At 41.4% G+C, this 20,522-nt stretch overlaps 1 protein-coding gene across 2 annotated transcripts in view; it reads left to right on the forward strand.

The window, feature by feature from the left end:
* Window positions 1-20,522, forward strand: part of SEZ6L (seizure related 6 homolog like) — a 614,672-nt gene that overhangs the window by 580,010 nt on the left and 14,140 nt on the right. For both annotated transcript variants that reach the window (XM_077461365.1, XM_077461364.1), the window contains 2 exons: window positions 1,139-1,171; window positions 6,610-6,724. In XM_077461365.1, the coding sequence (XP_077317491.1) occupies window positions 1,139-1,171; window positions 6,610-6,724 (148 nt within the window). The remainder of the gene's footprint in view (window positions 1-1,138; window positions 1,172-6,609; window positions 6,725-20,522) is intronic.

Genomic DNA, 20,522 nt, shown 5'->3' on the forward strand with positions numbered 1-20,522 from the left:
AATGTTAATTCTCCATTACGAATGCTAGTTTACAAGACTGACCGCTTCTGGCTCATCCTTGCTTCCGAGAATGCGTTTTTGTACTTTGAATTTTTGTCCGACGGATTTGTATACACATTCTTAGAAAATCTGACAACAGAAATTTGTTTACGGGAAATTTTAAAACATGCTATCCAACATTTGTCCACGGAAAGTTGGCCAACAATTGTCCGATGGAGCATAAACACGGTTGGATTTTCCGCCAACAGCCTGTCATCACACATTTCCCCTCGGAAAATGGGATCGTGTGTATGAGGCTTAAGGCTTCATGTACACTGCTGCTGGTAAACGGACGTTTAGGAGCAGTTTGGTGTTTTTTTCAGCTGCCCCTGAACTCTCCTCTATGTTATCTTATCAGTACATGTACACAGGGTCGTTTATAGTTGTTTCTAGGCATTTGAGTTTAGAAACATTTTTTGGAAAGCAAAAAAATGCATTCAGGACAGATGTTCAAGGCATTTGAAACGCCAAATGCCTGTAACAGCTTGTAAACGCATATAAACATGGTAACTCACATTTAGCTGCGTTTCGTTTATAGGTGTTTTTAATGGAGATTACTTTTTTTTTTTAAAGCAATTCTAAACGCTTCTAAACACAGCATGGAAACATGGCAAAATGGATGTTTTTAAATTGGGTTACTCTCTGTCAAGGTAAATCGTTCAGGAGAGGTTTTAAAATGTCCCATGTACCTTAAACCTAGGCAGTGGTTACAAAAATTCCACTCTAAATACAGTATTCCAGATAAAATTGTATTGTTTGTTGTATAAACACAAAAGCTATTCTTTCCTCCAGTTTTGTTATTGCTATAGAATTGCAACTCTAAATTATGCACACCTACCTCTTAGGTTATTTTCTGAATGTGAAATCTGGAGGAAAACAAGGAATTAAATTGAACTGTATGTAACTATGTAACTCTTTGGCTTGTTCTATCAAATGTGAAATGCAAAGTCGAATTGAATAAAATTCGTTTAGGCAACATTTTGAAGTCAGCTTCACTGGTTCATATCAGCTCTGCATATAAACTGTTATGACTGTTATAAAAAGCCATTTCACAAAACATATTTTAAAAGTCACAGATTTTCCCTTTTATCTTCTCTAGCTACACAGGACAGGTTTGAACATGCATTACAAGGTAAGTGTCTGTAGTTATGCAACCAAATGGAATATGTGCTCTTTAGCAAATGCCAGCAGCATGAATGGAAAGGTCATGTTTTCACCTGTACAATTGCTTTGGCAGTTTGGCATAAATTACCAATGATTTTTATTTTCTCCCAAAAATACATATGTAAACGAGTTTTAAAAATCCACCCATCATTAAAAATGACAAGTTGAATGGAAATGGAGAATATTTAAATTTTTAATGTGGTCATACTTTGGTAAATAAAATGAACTATTTCAAAAAATGTGACCCAGCATATCCTTCCCATATTCCCTATTTTCTTGTAATATGTAGTTTAGCGTGGCATCAGCTTATCTGTTCTGAATTAGTAGAGAATAATACCACATTGATTTAAGAAACAGATACAATTCTTCTTGGCCCCCAGCGCATTTACTCTTGCCATTACACTGTGAGGTGTTGTTAAAAAAATAAAGAAAAGCATCTCCGGTGTGCAGCAATGTCTACCATGTATGACCACCTTAAAGTTCTTAAGCAGTATCATCTATGATATTATGGGGTCAAGCTGCCATCATGACTTCTCCATTAAATTGTCAAGTGTTTTTTAGGATATTTTACATGTGTTATTTGTTGTTCCTAATTCTTTAAAGATAGCAGACTTGATTCCCTAAAAAAAATATAAAAAAAAAGTGGTTTTCACATGATATCCCAATTTTAGCTAATACATTAGACATTCTATATTTACAAAGCTCTTAATACATTTTAAACAGTGACATTAGGGGGTTGATTTAGTAAACTAGAGAGTGCAAAATCTGGTGCAGCTGTGCATGGTAGCCAATCGACTTCTAACTTCAGCTTGCTCAATCAAGCTTTCACAAAAAAAAAACCTGGAAGCTGAATGGTTTCTATGCAGACTTACACTCTCTAGTTCTAGTAAATCAACCCCTAAGTATTTCTAAAGCAAAGATCCTTTTTGTATAGAGTAGGTAAGGATTAAAACCCTTGCCAGCTTTTCTCCATCTGTGTCCCATTGGGGAGATTTCCCTTCACTTCCTATCTGGTTGATTGAAAATGGGATGAAATCTCTCCAAAGTAGGGAAAATCTCTTCGTAGATAATTGTCACAGCAACAAATGTCCCCATCGGTAGACTTCTCCTTCATTCCTGTTGTGTTGACAACTCAAAATGTTAGACTTTCTCTCATTTTCAGACCCGGCAACAATGGACACTAGAACAAAATAGAGAGAATGTACCTCAATAGCCGAAACACAGATAACAACCAGGGTTTCTAACCTTTTCCTATTCTATGCCTATGAACAATTGCAAACAAAAAAAAACAGACAAAAATATCACAGCTGTTTTTACAAGAAAGAAACAACAGTTTTGCAGCATGTTAACAAAACAATTCAAGAATATTTAAAACATTAGAGAATGACCTTGACTGAAGTTCCATCATGTCATCATGAGGACCAAGGACAACAAAACAACACCTGTTTTATTAAAAACATTTCAGGGCTAATGTCTCAGCATTCACGCAAAAGTCACTATTAATCCCCATAATGCATAATGCTGTTTATGAAATGTCAGATTTTAGACCCCTTTCACACCAGGGCGTTTTGCAGGCGCTATAGCCTTAGAAATAGCGCCTGAAATCCGCCCTAAAACAGCTGCACCATTGTATGTAGTGTGAAAGCCCCGAGGGCTTTCACACTGCAGCGGTGCGCTGGCAGGACGTCAGGAAAAGTCCTGCCAGCAGCTTCTTTGGAGAGGTGAAGGAGCGGTGTGTTTACCGCTCCTCCACCGCTGCTCCCCATTGAAATCAATGGGGCAGTGCTGTGTTACTGCCGACAAAACACCGCTATTGCGGCGTATTGCCGCCGGTTTTAACCCTTTCTCGGCCGCTGGCGGGGGGTAATAGCGCCCCGCTAGCGGCCAAAATCCGCCGCAAATCTGGCGGTAAAACGCTGCTAAAATAGCAGCGTTTTACCGCAGGCGCTATGGATGGCGTGGTGTGAAAGGGGTCTTATATGTTGCTTTTTGACCCCTTTCACACCAAGGGCATTTTGCAGGCGCTATAGCATTAGAAATAGTGCCTGCAATCCGCCCTAAAACTGCTGCACCATTGTCTGACTGCAGCGGTGCACTGGCAGGACGTCAGGAAAAGTCCTGCAAGCAGCTTCTTTGGAGCGGTGTGTTTACTGCTCCTCCACCGCTGCTCCCCATTGAAATCAAAATGCCAAAATCCGGCGGTGAAACGCCGCTAAAAATAGCGGCGTTTTGCCGCCGACGCTATGGGCGGCGTGGTGTGAAAGGGGTCTTTGCAGGGTGAATGTAACATTTTTTAACATTCATCCCTAAAAGAAAATAGCTCTAAGAACATTTGACCAGAAGAGATAAAGAGCATTTGACCAATAGAGAATACAACCTAACACTATAGGTTAAGAAAATTTGACCAGAAGTGGAAATATTATGAGGTAGACCTCTGCTAGGTGTATGAAGATACCTGTGCTCACCACTGACTGTAATGCAGCCATTTCTCAAACAGGGTTCAATTTCAGAAAGAAAATTGACTTTTAAGGCACCAAAACTATAAACTATTTAAAATGATCCATCTTTATTCAAAAATTATATATATATATATATATATATATATATATATATATATATATGTAGCACTGACTACCGAAGGAGCGTCTGGTTTTAATGGACTTACCGTTACCTTCGCATCTAGGGGTTTTCCGTGGTAGATGGCCCAAGAACTATAGAGACTGACGACAGATCCGCTTAAAGGGATTTTTATTTGCAAAAACGTAGTTAACAAACAGTTTCTCAGTATAGAATCAGAGGGTTCAGGTGGAAAGTCCAGGTACTCTTAATGTCAAAGACAGTATAGAAGAACTCTTACTTTGAATAAATCCAGAGAATAGCCATTCACAGCTGGATCTTCACCCTAATTGGATAGTCCTTCTCTCACCAGGCCTAGCAGCCAACAGGGTGCTTGAGTCAGGAACAAATCTCTGCCACAGACTTTATTGTAGAACACCTGTAAGGAAACTTGAAAACTTGTAGAACGCTCGTGTGGTACCAGTATCTTGCAGCTGGTCTGGCGATACCGCACAAGATTGGATTTGCTTAGGTCCTTCAGCTTTACTAGGCTCTTGTTGAGAAGCCAACCCTTGCATGGCCTTCTCCCGAAGAGTCCTCCCCTGGATAACTTTGAAGTTGCTGAGCCTCTCCACAACCTGAGATGGCACCAGACCACCTCCGAATCCTTCCTTTAGTTTCCTCGCCTCGGGCTAGCCAGCTCCGAGATGTAAAGTCGGATGGATCCGGACCCCAGGCCATAGGCATCCTGGGGGCTAGTCAGGAGAACCAGGACCATGCAGTCAGAACATACTTCTGGACCAGAACCCCGAAACATGTGACATCCACATCTTAAGTACCCTCTCCCTGAAGGCACAGCAAGAGTGACACTCCCACTGGGCTGACTCCAAGACAAAGTAACCTTAAATCATCCAACCAGACTGTGTTACTATGCCTGCCAGAAGTGACAGCGACCCCCCACCCCCATGGCCAAGCAGAACACCTTGTAGTCTAGTCAGACTGATGCTGAGGTCAAAATTTGGAGCAATCAAACCCAAACCAAACTGCGGTTTAGATTTAACATTACATTTCAAAAAACACATAGCGCGTACTCTTCAGGAGCCGGCGCTAGATATATATATATATATATATATATATATATATATATATATATATATATATATATATATATATATATATATATATATATATATAAACAGGGTTAAAAGTAGGTCATTCGCAGATGTATTAATTCTAAGGGTATAACATCCTGGGGTGGTTAGATCCTGCTTAACATGTTTCACGACTATGTGCTTCTTTAAGAGCTTAAACAAATGTCTAAATGGATGAAAACAGAGCATCAATGCACGGCTTACAGATTGAGAAAGCAAACATCATACATGTATAGTATCTTCAAATGCAGTTGTTCTATTTCATATACACAGTATAATATACAAATATAGAATGTGGGTAGTGACTGAGTGATACTGTATAAGATATTTCTAGAAAAACTAGTAAACCTTCAGTATTATTGTTTGTCAGGGGATTTAGCCAACCTTATGGGGTAAAATATTATGGGAATGACCTACTTTCAACCTTGTTTTTATATATACAATTTTTGAATAAAGATGGATCATTTTAAATAGTTTATAGTTTTGGTGCCTTAAAAGTAATTTTTCTGTCTGCAATTATAGCGGAACAGTTTATCATATTGGTGCCCGCAGTATCACCTTATGGTGACATATCCATTTGCTCAGCCAGGCTTCCTCCATAGGTTTCTAAGAGTTCCTTGAGCAATAACGGATTTTCCTCCAACTTGATGGTTACTGCATAGTTCAGGGCCTACGTCGTTTGAAAGAGCAAGCTGCATGATACCTATGATCTTTTTCACCGTCTGTAAGGGTGGCGTTCTGACAATCACAGTTATGCCCCTTTTACACTTGTGTGACTTGTTCTGTTTAGGCATACTCCATGATTTCCATTGGGTACCGTTCATATCTGTGCAACTTCAAAGTTGTCTCTGCAGTACTTTGGTCTGAATTTGATGCGAATGGAGGTCCATAGACCTCAAGATTACACAGGCATTGCCTCAAGTCACGTCTGAGTCATGCCAAAGTCGTGCCAAAGTCGCGTCAAAGTCACATCAAAGTCACAAAACTTTCAGGTTGCACAAGCGTGAAAAGGGCCTAACCACCAATTTAAGGGATTCACTGGCTCCCAATAAATTTGTTTTAGCAGGGATTCCCCTTGGGGTAAAAAGGTAGGGAAAGGCTGGTGTAACTAATTGGCTACTGCAGGGAGGAAACTGCTATACAAAATTGACACATAATACATAATCGGTTCAGTATAGTAGTTCAGTCCCTGCAGCAGCTGATTCATTACACTTAAATACTTTTTTACTATAATCATCAGTTCCTTCTAGCAGTCATAATGCAGTATTTTCCTGATTCACTCTTTTCCTAATATAAATGATAAAACATTCAACCTGGAGTAAAAATAGCCTATTAACTTTGGTTTTGCCCCCATTTGCACAAAACAAGTACATGTAGTTTCACAGAATGAATAACTCTGCCATTCTTTATAAATACATATCTTACATAGACCTTTTCTGGTTGAATGTTCTTAGCCTATTGTATTAACGTATTTCTGCATTGATCGAATGTGCTTAGGCTATTTTCTCTTGAGATTGAATGTTAGAGAATTTTAAGGGAAGAAAAACACTGCAAGTGAGCATACAATACGTTTTTTGTTTTGTTTTTCCGATTCATTTGGTCAGGGTCACAGTACCTAGTGATTTTATTCTGCTAAAAAAAATGTATGTCTTTATGTGAGACTGAAACTTTATGGATGTGTTTTCCATATTTTATACAGTGGCAGAAGCAGCTGCAGAAACATCTTTAGAAGGAGGAAATATGGCATTAGCAATATTCATCCCTGTTGTCATCATTTCAATTTTGCTTGGAGGAGCATACATTTATATTACAAGGTAAGTCAGTGATGTAGGCTCAGAATAGGGCAGATATGCCATCAGCCACACAGTATCCTTCAACTGGAAGTCCTACTGTCACATTTAGCTGACAAAGGTCATTAACACGCACATGGTGACAGTTCTTCTTTGCTGCTGGAGGCAACAGTAAACAGTAAGGGGTCCCTATAGACAAACATGCAGAGCAACATACATTTGCTAATCAGATTCATTGAAGTGCAACTGTGAAGACATCCTTTTAGGCACTCTTAAACCACTGGCTGAATAGCACTGTACTTAAAGCAGAAGTATAGCTAAAACATTTTTTTCAATTTTGGATAACGTAAGGGAGGGTTATAACCACTGCCACTTTTTTTGTCATTGGGGAGATTTCCCTTTGCTTCCTGTCCTATAGCCACAACAGGAAGTGGGAAGAAATCCCTCCAAAATGAGGAACATCTCTAATTGTTATCAGGTTCACCAGAGCTAGTGTCCCTATTAAAAGATGTTTCCCTCTAGTCCTGTTCTGGTGGCAACTCAAAATTTGAGATTTACCTTGACCTTCACTCTTGATAAAAACTAAAAAACAGATTTAGTTACAGTTGCATTTAAGGCCCCTTTCACGCAGGGCAGACTCTATTTGGATCAGCAGGGAGACCTGTCTGCTGATCCCCTGCTGATCAAATCAGAGCGGCAGATGACAGATCAATGTCTGCTCAGTTTCTGCTGGGTGCTCGGGTGCAAACAGACAAAGATGTCCATTTACACCTGACTGCACTATGATCCGATCTACCTAGACTAGGTAGGCCAATGTAAACGGACATGAGTCTGTTTACATCCGTCGCTCTATAGGGGTGAATGAAAGGTCTGATCAGGTTCGCCTGAAAAACTGACAGGCAGACCTGATCGAACCCTTCAGGTAAAAGGGGCCTTAATCGATTTCTCTAGTCACATACTTTGCACTGCATGATGCATTACAGATAAGACCTACTACAATACACAGAAGCACTGCTGCTTTTAAAGTCTAGTAAGCCTTAAACGAGTAAGTAAGGGGCCAATCTGGTTAACCTGAGTGCAACCCAATGCAGGCTGGCTCCAGAACAGTGTGGGCTTGATACTAAAACTGGAGTGTGCAAAATCTGATCTAGCTCTATCAGATTCCGTTTTTTTGGTTAAAGCTTAACTGAACAAGCTGAAGTTAGAAGCTGATTGGCTACCATGCACCAGATTTTGAACACTCCAGTTTTAGTAAATCAGCTCTAGTCTTACTAGGACACTGCTTCTTGCTGTCTGACATACATCTGTGCAAACCTTTCTCCTGCAGCCCGCTCAAAATCCTAATCTGTAAAATACAGGGATTAGCTGTGGCTTTACAACCATTGCTGCACCAGTCTTTACTTTCAAGGATGCTTTGTGTGCATACATCGGTATCAGGTGCCCCTTGGAACTTAGGCAGAAGGGAAAAGCTGATGGTAGTCAATGCACCAGCCATCTAGAGAGTAGTTGTTAAACTAGCAGAGTCAGGAGCGTACAGTACCAAAGGTCTAGGCAGGAAGGAATTTGAAAGCAAAGTCAAATGTCAAATGTCTGCAGCCAAAATGAACCAGAGCCGAATGTCGAACAAAGTAGTAAATATTATTCAAGAATTACGGTACGATGAGGGCACTGGAGTTCTAGCAAGGCTAGAAAAACAAAAAGAAATGGTTGCACCCAAAGTCTACCAAACTGTAAAATAGCAAATCAAGAATTGAAAATGCTATCCCTAAAAGACAAAGTAAGGCCGTGTACACATGGGCGGACTGTATGGCCAACTTAGTCCGTCAGACAATCCGACAGACAGTCCGTCCTACTTTCGAATGAACGGACTTGACCACACACGATGAACAAACAGTCTGTTGAAAGCTTGCGCGATGACGTGTACAGCATGTACGACGGGACTAGAAATCGGAAGTCCAATACACAGCAATGCAACCTTTCGCCGTGTAAATCCTTTCTGAGCATGCGCCATACTTAGTCCGTCCAACTAGCCTACTCATGAGCGGACTGTCCGCTGAAACCAAAGTTGGACGGACAATATTACGGAAATTCCGAAATACTTAGTCCGCCAGACTGCACGCTGAAAAAGTCCGCTGAAGCGCACACACGAGCGGACTGTCCGCTGAAATGTGTTTCGGCGGACTAAGTGGGACGGACAGTCATCTCGTGTGTACGCGGCCTTATTTTCCTTCTATTCTGAAATCCTGTAGGCCGAAAGAGATTGTCTCTAATTTTAAGGGATGGGATAGACATAGTGGAGGTCGCTACAATATGGCAAGAGTAAAGCCAGGATGTAAAAGAAGGCAGTGTGTGGGTTCTCCCCTTTAGAGTAGAAGCCCAGCCTGGAGTTGCAGACCTTGGTAACTAGGAAGGAGCTCTGAAAAAGTGTAATGGTAATTGTGAGTACCACAACGCCCCCCCCCCCCCCACACACACTTTTATTTTACTGGACATTACTAGAGAAGCACCCTTGGGATTGGACTGCTTACCATTTCTATGGGCTGCAATGAAGTTACTGTTATGCCGCGTACATGCGATCGATTGTGTGTACGTGGCATTACAATATCTTTGGAACAGTACTTATTTTAAATGCTGTGGATTGTTAAAAACTATATAATAGGATTTGTGTGCAGTTATCTGCAGTTTGATGTAATGACTAAGAATTCGTGTTTTGGATTGAAGTTTGGTTAAATATGCACAGCCAATACCTGGGGAACAGCGTGTCTTTGTGTAACAAGTACAAACCTGATTAGCCTGGGAGCTTGTGATGGTTAACAGAAGAAGTCATCATCCTGGCGGTGAGCAGAGAACTACTCTCACAACAGGACACAAGTTGGGTGGCCTGGGGACCCATAAACTATGGGCCCCCAGGTGTTCAAATGGATTCCTGAGCCTTATCCTGTAACCACAAGTATAATCCCGGACCTGAATGAAAGTGTGCTCCAGGCATATGGGAGAGTTGATATAAATTTGAATTTGTGTTTCCTCTAAAATAAGAACTCCCCTGTAAATAAGACCTAGCGCTATTTTCCAGGAGGACTGCAAAATAATCCCTACCCCGAAAATAAGCCCTAGTTCGAGGTGATTGTGTGCTTTTCGAGGAAACACATTATAATCCTGTTACAGTGGTGTGCTGTGTGTGTCTCTAGCGGTGTCAGGCGCCTTTAATACAAAGCTGCGCACAGCTGATCTCCCCGCTGGTCTCCTCTTCTCCCGCCTGTCTGTGGGGGATCGCGCCCCCCTCCCTTTGCAGAGCTTTCGCGGGTCACTGACGGTACGGTGCAGAGCCTCTGCAATCAACACGTTAAACTGTGTGCAGTATGCAGCATGGATAATCCTGTCTCCACACGGTATTTACAGATTTTTTTTCTTCACATGCTGGCTGGTGTGCTCTCTTCCCTGTTTCGAGCATTGCAGAGGGAGGGGGGCTAGGGTCCCTTGCTGGCGGCTGGGAGAGGTGGAAGAGAGCTGCGGTGTTTGGCACTGTTAGATTGCAGTGGTACACACGTTCTGTATTGTGTGCTACTGTAAAAGAAAGGATTTGGGCATTTTAAGTTTGTTCAAACTGGGGTTTTTCTGGCAGGCAGGGAGAGAGAGAATATGTTAAGACCTACCCTGAAAATAAGCCCTACTGGGTCTTTTGTTGCCAAAATAAAAATAAGACCTGGGCTTATTTTCGGGAAAACACGGTAGAAGTCTGTGTTGGCTTTCAGGTAAAACAATATAGAGATAGTGGCCCCTAAATAGCCCTACCTACAAAGCAGTGTGACTAATCAGGATGTGTGGCAATGCACATTTATGTACGCGTGTGGACAGCCATTCTTTTCTGGCTAGAAAACATGCTTGAAAGCACAGGGAACATGGGTGCATGTGTATGGAATTTGGAAAGGTGGAGCACCCAGAAGTAAGATCCAAAGAGCAGAAGCAGAGATTAGCAACGCAAAAAAAAAACTGTGAACTCCCAGGAGAATAAGCCAGCAAGCTCTGCCAACCAGTTGACTGTTTAATGTCAAACCACAGCCCAGACAGATGACTACCAATGGCCTGGCTAAATGAAAGCGATGTCCAGACTAATCAGATTTTATTATTTATAAGACCACATAAGCATAAATAAATAAACACTTGATATTCTTTAGTTCAGAAAAAATGTCAAGAATGAATTCATGGAATTGTATGGCAAGGCTGACATCTAGTGGACAGTTTTCAGTATATACACATATTGACTACAATTTTAAACATGTGCATAAAACGTCATTTGCGAAATACAATACAAAAGAATAAATTAGGTATTATAAGCATTACATATGGCCTATACAAAACTATCAATAATATGAGCACTGTGTATGCGAAATGCTTGCATCTCAATCACTGTGTTCAACAGTTTGATAATTAGGAGCAGTGATATGTGCCCATACAGCATATCTCCCTATGAGTCTAGAGAAGCTTCAAAAATCAATAAGCTAATTTGGAAGCCCAGCATTCAGGCCTGATAGATTACAAAGCAATGGTATTAAATATATATATATATATATATTCAAAGCAGATGTGGTGAACAGCACAGTGCAGGGCAAAAGGGGAAGCTACCCTGGGCCCTGTCATTGTTGTGGGGCCCAAAACAGCTGCCTCATACTTGCCAACTATCCAGGTTTAAATTCCCTTGTCCCTTGAAGTTTTATTCCTGTGCTGTGTCCCAATATCTCAGTGTGAAGTGCTGGTACTAATGCTGCCCAGCTCTGCCCTATTGTTGTGTGTAGATGACTCACCCGCAGATCCTATGTTTACATGTAAATAACCGGCATTCGTATGTAAATAGTGGCAACAATACTAAGTAAATAGCTGTGGACGGCGGCATTGGTATGCAAATAAAGGCAGCATTCCTATGTATATCGTGCTCCCCTGCTGTGAGGAGGTGATGTGCTGTAACCTCTAGCAACTAATCAGTGAGCCGTAATGTGTGCTCTAACCTCTAGCAACTAGTCAGTAAGCAGTAATGATATGCTGTAACTGCTGGCAATCAATCTCAATTGCTGCCTGATTTGATACAGAAAACTGATTTTAAGTCTAGCTGCTATTTATTGTATGTCTCAGAGCAGGTGGAGAGGGAAATTGCATGGGGGGGCCCTAAGAAATTTTTTGCCCTGGGTCCAATCTATACTAAAGACGGCCCTCTATATACTGTGTATATACAGTATCTCACAAAAGTGTTTACACCCCTCACATTTTTGTAAATATTTTATTATATCTTTTCATGTGACAACACTGAAAAAATTATACTTTGCTATGATGTAAAGTAGTGAGTGTACAGCTTGTATAACAGTGTACATTTTCTGTCCCCTCAAAATAACTCAACCCACAGCCATTAATGTCTAAACCTCTGGCAGCAAAAGTGAGTACACCCCTAAGTGAAAATTTCCAAATTGAGCCCAAAGTGTCAATATTTTGTGTGGCCCCCATTATTTTCCAGCACTGCCTTAACCGTCTTGGGCATGGAGTTCACCAGAGCTTCACAGGTTGCCACGGGAGTTCTCTTCCACTGCTCCATGATGGCATTATGGAGCTGGTGCATGTTAGAGACCTTGCGCTCTGCCACCTTCTGTTTGAGAAAGCCCCATAGGTGCTCAATGGGGTTTAGGTCTGGAGGGTAGTTATCATGTTGGAATACTGCCCTGCGGCCCAGTCTCCGGAGGGATGGGATCATGCTCTGCTTCAGTATGTCACAGTACATGTTGGCATTCATGGTTCCCTCAATGAACTGTAGCTCTTCAGTGGCGGCAGCATTCATGCAGCCCCAGACCATGACACTCTCACCACCACGCTTGACTGTAGGCAAGACACACTTGTCTTTGTACTCCTTACCTGGTTGCAGCAACACACACTTACATAGTTACATAGTTAGTAAGGTTGAATAAAAGACACCAGTCCATCCAGTTCAACCTGAGTGAGTGACACCATCTGAACCAAATAAGTTTATCTTGGTCTCATCAGACCACAAGACATGATTCCTGTAATCCATGTCCCTAGTCTGCTTGTCTTCAGAAAACTGTTTGCAGGGTTTCTTGTGCATCATCTTTAGATGAGGCTTCCTTCTGGGACAACAGCCATGAAGACCAATTTGATGCAAGTGTGCGGCGTATGGTCTGCGCACTGATAGACTGACTCCCCACCCCTTCAACCTCTGCAGCAGTGTCTTGGCCACCATGCTGCAGCTCAGATTCAGGGTCTTGGTAATCTTCTTATAGCCTAGGCCTTCTTTATGTAAAGAAACAATTCTTTTTGTTCAGACCCTCTGAGAGTTCTTTGCCATGCGGTGCCATGTTGAACTTCCAGTGACCAGTATGAGAGAGTGAGAGTGATAACACACCTGCTCCCCATTCACACCTGAGACCTTGTAACATTAACAAGTCACATGATACCGGAGGAGAAAAAGGCTAATTGGGCCCAATTTGGACACCTCACTTTTGTTGACAGTGATTTAGATATTAATGGTTGTGTGTTGAGTTATTTTGAGGGGACAGTAAATTTACACTGTTATACAAGCCGTACAGTCACTACTTTACATTGTAGCAAGGAGTAATTTCTTTAGTGTTGTCACATGGAAAGATGAAATAAAATGTGAGGGGTTTACTCACTTTTGTGAAATATTGTGTGTATGTATATATATATATATATATATATATATATATATATATATATATATATATATATAAAATAAAAAAATAAAATAAATATTGCTGTGCTATAAAGTGAATCATAAAGTGAAATGAGGTTTGTAACAGATTGCCATATATAGGTAAGACTAGATGAAATTCACCAATATGGAGAGGGGTGTAGTGCTCAGACTTTCAGCTAAGAGCTATTGATTTTTGGGCATAGAGCCATAAAAGACCTAAACTAAAGTGCATTCAGAGTTTGTATAAGTATACTTTTCTAATTATCCAAATTGAAACAAAAAAAATAAGGAAGAAGCTGCAATTGCAAGGGTTTTAACTATAGAAGAGACATACCTAATAACCATTTGGCAAACACAAATTATTTGTATGGAAAGACAGTCTCTGTGAAAGAGTAAACTATCAATGAAGCATGAATAACTTAAAACAAGGAGCAGGGAACCCCATAGAAAGCTAAGTAGCAATTAAGTAGCTGGCAATAGAGTAGAAGTTTTAATAGGGCTTTGAGACTCAGACTGGGCAACTGCAGAATCATAAGTATGCCCGGAAGAATTTTCAGTATTAATTAGATTGATTTTCCAATCAATGACAAATGCAGTTTTTTCCATATGGTCAGCTGCGACTTTCACCCTCTAAAGTGTAGGAGTAAGAGTCAGTGATACAAATTCAATCAAACTGGAAGGCAAAATTATCTTGATATACAGCTACTTACCCACAGGAGATAGAGTATCAGAAATGCAAAAACTTTCTGAGACTATCAAAAACAATAGCAAATTGCCCCATTTCACTTTTAGTTCTGAAATGTCTGAATATTGTTTGAGGATCCAAACCACACTGCATAAGGATGTGTAAGCATGATATTTATTTATTTTTTACAAAAAAATGTTAATTAATAAGATGTTTCTAACACACAGTATAGGCATACTTAGAATTGCACCCCGAAAACACATTCTACTACTCCTTCTCTCAAGTATAGTGATCCCACATGTGTGAGGCTTTTTCACAGCCTAGTCATATAGAAAGGCCAAAAATCCGAGGAGCACCTTTGGGCTTTCTAGGAGCATAAATTACACATTTAATCACATCTGCGGAGGCCCTATAGCACTGGAACAGTGGAAACACCCACAAAATTTCCTAATTTTAAAGAGTAAACATCCCAAGTTTTTCTTTAAGACGTGTGGTGAATCTTTTGAAGACTTCATTTTTTTGCTACAAGCTTTCAGAAAATGTGGAAAGGAAATTAATTTATTTTTTTACACAAACTTATCAATTTATTAAGATATTTTTTACACACAGCATGGGCATACTTAGAATTTTTAACTCAAAATACATTCTACTACTCCTCCTGGGTACATGTGTGGGACTTTTTCAATCGACTAATTGTACTCGACATACCTTGTGTATCACAAAAATTAACCAGTTGTATCAAAAACAGTGTACTGAAATGGTCAGCTCCGTACGAGTGGGCAGAGCATATAGCTTAGTGTAGCGTCACCTATAGTAGTCCCTGTTCCTATAAACCAAGCAAGCCTTGCCCATTGGTAAATGACTGATCCCAAGGAGTGCCATGTTTGGTGATTAGGAAGTACTGGACACTGAAAAAAGGATGAACAATATATGGCTTAGAACGGTGTCTCACAGGAATGTAGTCAGTGGGACTTGCAAATGGGTCAATTCAGCAACACTGTTGCTTGCTTACACTGGTCTGGTGAAACTGGGACTGGAGTAGTGGTGATTAGGGACATGGTTGCTGGCATACACTGGTCTGGTGACACTGGCACTGTTGTGACAGTGATCAGGAACACTGTGTCTGGCTTTCATTGGGATAGTGACATTAAGATTTTGTGTGCTGGCAATCAGGAACACTGTTGCTGGCATACACTGGTTTTGCGACACTGCAACTGGTGTGGCAGTGATAAGGAACATTGTTTCTGTCATACAGGTGTATGGATAACCCCCTTGAGTTTCAGAAGCAGTCGCACCGGGTGTACACATACCAAGGCTCTAATGCTTGTGGCAGTGATCAGAGACAATGGCTGACATACAGTGATATCAGAGTAGTCAGACATTGCACCATAGTGACACTGCACTGCTCTGGTGACAGTATGTGAATTTTTTTTTACTGTGGTGACATTGTACTGCTGTGATGGTGATCAGAGACAATGACTGGATGCAATAGCATACACTGAGCTCCACTCACAGAACCAGATCCCATGCTGTATTTAGGTGCTCAGTACCGCATAAAGCAGCAGTGAAAGTCAATTCACAAAAAATAAAATAAAATGCATGCGGTAAATGAGTAGTGGCTCCACCATATGGCTGCCCCATCCTTACCAACCGAGTCATCAGTTGTGAAAGGGCTTCCCGCTGACAGCTGAATTAAAAAAATATAAATGACAGCAATAAGAATGAAGTAAACAAGTGGCATGGGGTCCCCTAATCCAAACCAGACCCTTAGGGCTGGTATGGATTTTAAGGGGAGCCCCAAACAAAAATTTAACAAAAATGGCATACCAGACCCTTATCCAAGCATGCAGCCTGGCAGGTCTGGAAAGGGAGGAGACAAGCAAGTGCCCCACCTCCTGAACCATACTAGGCCAAATGACCTCAATATGGGGGGGCTTTCATCACCCGGTGACCCCGCCCATTGTCCCTATATAAGTCGCCACAGACCGCATCCCTGTCATTGCGGCCAGAGTGAGTGTTGAGTCAACATCTCAAGGAAGAAGAACAAGAACAAGAACAAGAAGAAGAGAAGGCGGCAGCGGCAACAGAAGACCGGGCCGCCGCTAGTAAAAGAGCTGGAAGAAGGAGCGGAGGCCCGGCAAGAAGAACCGAAGAGGGGGACAACACCACCGAAGTCGGAAGAAGAGGCGGCGGCGACAGAAGACCGGGCCACTGCTAGTAAAAGAGGTATAGGAAGAAAGCGGAGGCCCGGCAAGAAGAACCAAAGAGGGGGACAAGATCCTCGAAGAGGGGGACAAGACCCCCGAAGTCAGAAGAAGACCCCCCACGCAGCGATGAAGAAGAAAGCCGGGCTCCTCTGCTAGTAAAAGAGCTAGCAAAATAGCAGAAGATAGTGGAGGAGTCCAGTGAGAAGACCCCCCAAGATGGAAGAAGACCCCCGGAGCTGTGCAATAAATGATTTTGAAACCTTGTGTTGTGTTTTATTTACATTTTTTTCACCAGGTGAATGGGTAGGGGTACATTATACCCCATACTCATTCACATAGGGTGGGGGGCTGGTATCTGGAGGCCCCCTTATTAAAGGGGGATCCTGGATTCCGATAAGCCCCCCCACCCGCAGACCCCGACAACCAACGGCCAGGGTTGTTGGGAAGAGGCCCTTGTCCTCATCAACATGGGGACAAGGTGCTTTGTGGTGGTTCGGCACAGATCATTGCTGTGAGAGGAAATGGCTCAAATACTGCAATTAAAGATTGACATCTCTTAACTCCATATTCTCAAGACACCAAAATATGAGCACAAATTGTATGTTATGGGTTCCTACAGTATCATGTGATAGATAAACCATGTTGGAACACTAAATGATCACAACAGACTAGTGCTACCATTAAATTGATCCACTGGGTTGGAAAATCATAAGATGATTTCTGCTGATAAAGTAGAACTGAACCAGCAATAAACTTTTATCCACTGAGATGGTGTGTGACAAGTACTCTAGTGGGATAAAAGACAATCATTCAAGGGTTTAATTCTCCTTTAGCAGAGCCTTTACAGTGAAAGGATTTCACCAGTATTAGAACACCAAAAAATATGTGTCTCCCTCTCTCTAATTTTAAATTGTGTGTATGTTTATATGAATATATGATGTGAATATATTCCCTTTTATCAACACATAAAACAAATGTCCAATACGAGATATGATGTGAACCCAATGTAGCGCTACCCACCCCCCCCCCCCCCCAATAGGGGCATCTGGATTGAATGGGTCCTCTGTTCTATGACTTGGTACCCAATAGTAGTGTTCTAAAGAAAATAGGTAACAAACCAGGTAGTAGAGGCAAACTTAATATATTGTCACCCAATGTGATTGGTAACTAGGCAAGTATAAAATGGATTAACAATGGTACTAATACAATTTAGCATACAAAGTAATTAACAGTAATTACTAGGCATAAGATGATATTTGACATCCCGATCAGCATAAACACTAGCAAGGCCACCTCAAGTGTAGCAGTGAGTGGTAGTAAAGTTTAATCTACCATGCGTTGGAACTATGCTGCCATATCGCATATATGGCTGCAATGCTAGTCCTAGACCAACTAGGTATGCACTGTCGAAAAGTAAAGGGGGATGTTAGCGGAAGTGGCAAGGGGATGGTTTTCAGAATAATTATTATGGGTTGAGTAGTCCCGAGTCCAGAGCATCAGTGCACTCAATGACAGTCCCAGTTAACCTGCATACAGTATAGGTACATTATAGGTGTGCAATAGTCTCGGCACAGGTTCAAGGTAGATGTGGTGAAGGTTCAGTATAATGCGGTATAGGGATGGTATCGGTACAGTTTAGATTTGAATAAATGCGGTATAGAGTGCAGTATGGGTGTGGTATGGATTGGGGATATTTGATGTCCTGCTTTTTGTGGCTCAGTCCCTGCTAGCAGAATCAGCAATGGGTAAATAGCCCTCTCACCAGTCACCATGATGCTGCGGTGCCCTCTCGCTGTAGAAGGGGTCCCCTCAGTCACTCAGCCATAGGAAGCAGAGAGTGAGTGGATGCTCCATTCTCCCTGTGGCACTGGTACATGTGCTGTGATGTGGGAAGCGCTTGGATCTCCACAGACAAAGCTGCTCTCTCTCTCTGATTCCCTCTGTGCCAAGAGGAATAACGTCCCCATGCAGTTTAATCAAAATCATCTATCCACTTCTCCTACTTCACAGTGTCTATTGAGATCTGTAGTGTAAAGAGTCTATTTGTCCCTTTATATGGCTGCCATCTGAAATTGCAACTCCCAGGAGTCTCTGCTCTCTGCAAAAAAGTCTATAGGCTTACTTGGCTCTAGTTCTCCCCTGCTAGCAAGAGGAGAATGGTGTAGCATAACATCAGTATCTCAGTAGGAGAGAAGAATAAAAGGCTTCTCCATATTGCTGTAGCCCATTATCTAACTACACCAATAATAGTATGGAACCATTAACCAATGTTTCTCTACAAATACATTCATTAAATTTTACGACATTCTGTAGAACAAATTGGCTTCTGCAGGCTTTCCAGTGATGACACTGTGCAATTGTGGCATGATCTTTTACATGACTTCTACTAGTTGTAGTGCATTGCAACTAATGTTACATTTTTTTCCAATGCAGAGCTTTGCTCTGAACTGGTACCCTTGAAATCAATATTATTTACCTTGTCCATGCATTGTAAATGCATAGAGCAAACCAGCCTAATGAAGGTGATATGATGAGCCCTAAAAGAAAATTGGAAATACATTTAGCTAGCTGACCTATTTTTAAAACATGAATAGGTAAATTTAATTTTAAACTTTTTTTAGTTTTTTGTGTAAAATACAAAAAGAAAGGGTACAAAAGTGACAACCACTATACGACAGATACCATTAATAAATCATACAAAACATATAACGAGAGAAACATGTCTGAATGAAAAACAAACCTAACCCAGATTTGCATCAGTGGAAGGAAGGAGGGGGGGACAAGCGCCAACTAAGTGTAGCACAGTAAAATAGATTTTAATATAAATACAATGAATACACTCACAAGAGAACTGTAAACGCAGCAATAACCAGCAAGCATAAAATAATAACAAATTATTATTAATATTTGATACTTGCGGGGTCTGGGCTTTGCTGTCTGCCAACCTCTGCCCCCTTGCTTTCCCATACATACCTCAATTAACATGGCACTAGTATGGCCTGAAGAACAAGCACATGCTCCGCAACGTCGCCATATCTATACATCACTTCCAGTCCTGACATCACTACATTCCACGAGCATCAGGAAGCACTGGAAGCTATCAATGCTTCCAATCAGCAAAACCACAGCCTGTTTCCATTGGTGGACCGGGACCATGATAGTGTTCACAGAACGTTAATAGCATGTTATGCCTGCTTTTACAGTTCTCTTGTGAGTGTATTAATTTTATATATATTAAAATCTTTTTTTAAAGTGCTACACTTAGTTGGAGCCTGTTACCCCCCCCCCCCCCCTCTACTGTTTGCTTTTTAGAGTCACTTTTTACTCTAAGGAATGAGCCTCCGCCGAGTGGGCTGTTTACTCTGCCTGCATGATTCATATGGACATTACACCTTAGAGACTTTATTTTAGTGGACTATTTTCTACACCACCCCCCCCCCCCCCCCACCTCAATATCCCTCTATAACACAAGAGCACCAGTAGGATCCAAAGGACAGTTAGGAATAGGCAAATGACATCAAATTCCACAAACAGAACAGTTGTTTTATCAGATTAGTACTGTACAAGAAATGTTATATAGAGAGACAGGCAAAATATTTTGCGTTTAAATGTCACCTTTCGATCAAGGTTGATATATCCAGGATTCTCAAAATTGGTCAAAGGAAAGGTAAAAGGTAAGGGGAAGGACAGTGGAGAGCAGTCAGGGCAGCTCCATCTACGGTCTCAGTTACCCCCCGCCAAATACAAGGATGCCATGTTTTATTCAATTTTATTTGGTTATTAATATAGTTATTAATAAAGATAACTCCAGATGAATGTTGCAGCAATGTTCAGTTACAGGGGTCCCTGAGGATTATCGTGATGTGGCATTTGTGTTTGTGCCAGAAACCTGACAAGACCAGTGGTGATGGGGAGTTCCTCCAACTGTTGTCCAACCGGCCCGGAACACAGCTTTTCACACGCAGAAGCTGTGGTGTGGCACGGGAACTCAGAGTCAACCTATCTACTCTGTGCTTTAGTCTCTCCATTGTAGTTTCTAATTGGACATGCAACAGGACCCCTAACAACCGAAAGTGGCCATCGGATGTGTAACCTGGCTCTAGCCTATGCTGGTTTGTCAAGCCCTAAGCTAAAACTAGCTAACAAGTACCAGACTAGAAGAGACAGGATTAACTAAAATAATGGGAGCTGCATATAAACTCTATTGCAATAAATAAAATA

The sequence above is a fragment of the Lithobates pipiens genome, unplaced genomic scaffold (genome assembly GCF_037356315.1).
Source record: "Lithobates pipiens isolate NorthernLeopardFrog02 unplaced genomic scaffold, aLitPip1_a1.2 Scaffold_3, whole genome shotgun sequence".
NCBI classification, from domain to species: Eukaryota; Metazoa; Chordata; class Amphibia; order Anura; family Ranidae; genus Lithobates; species Lithobates pipiens.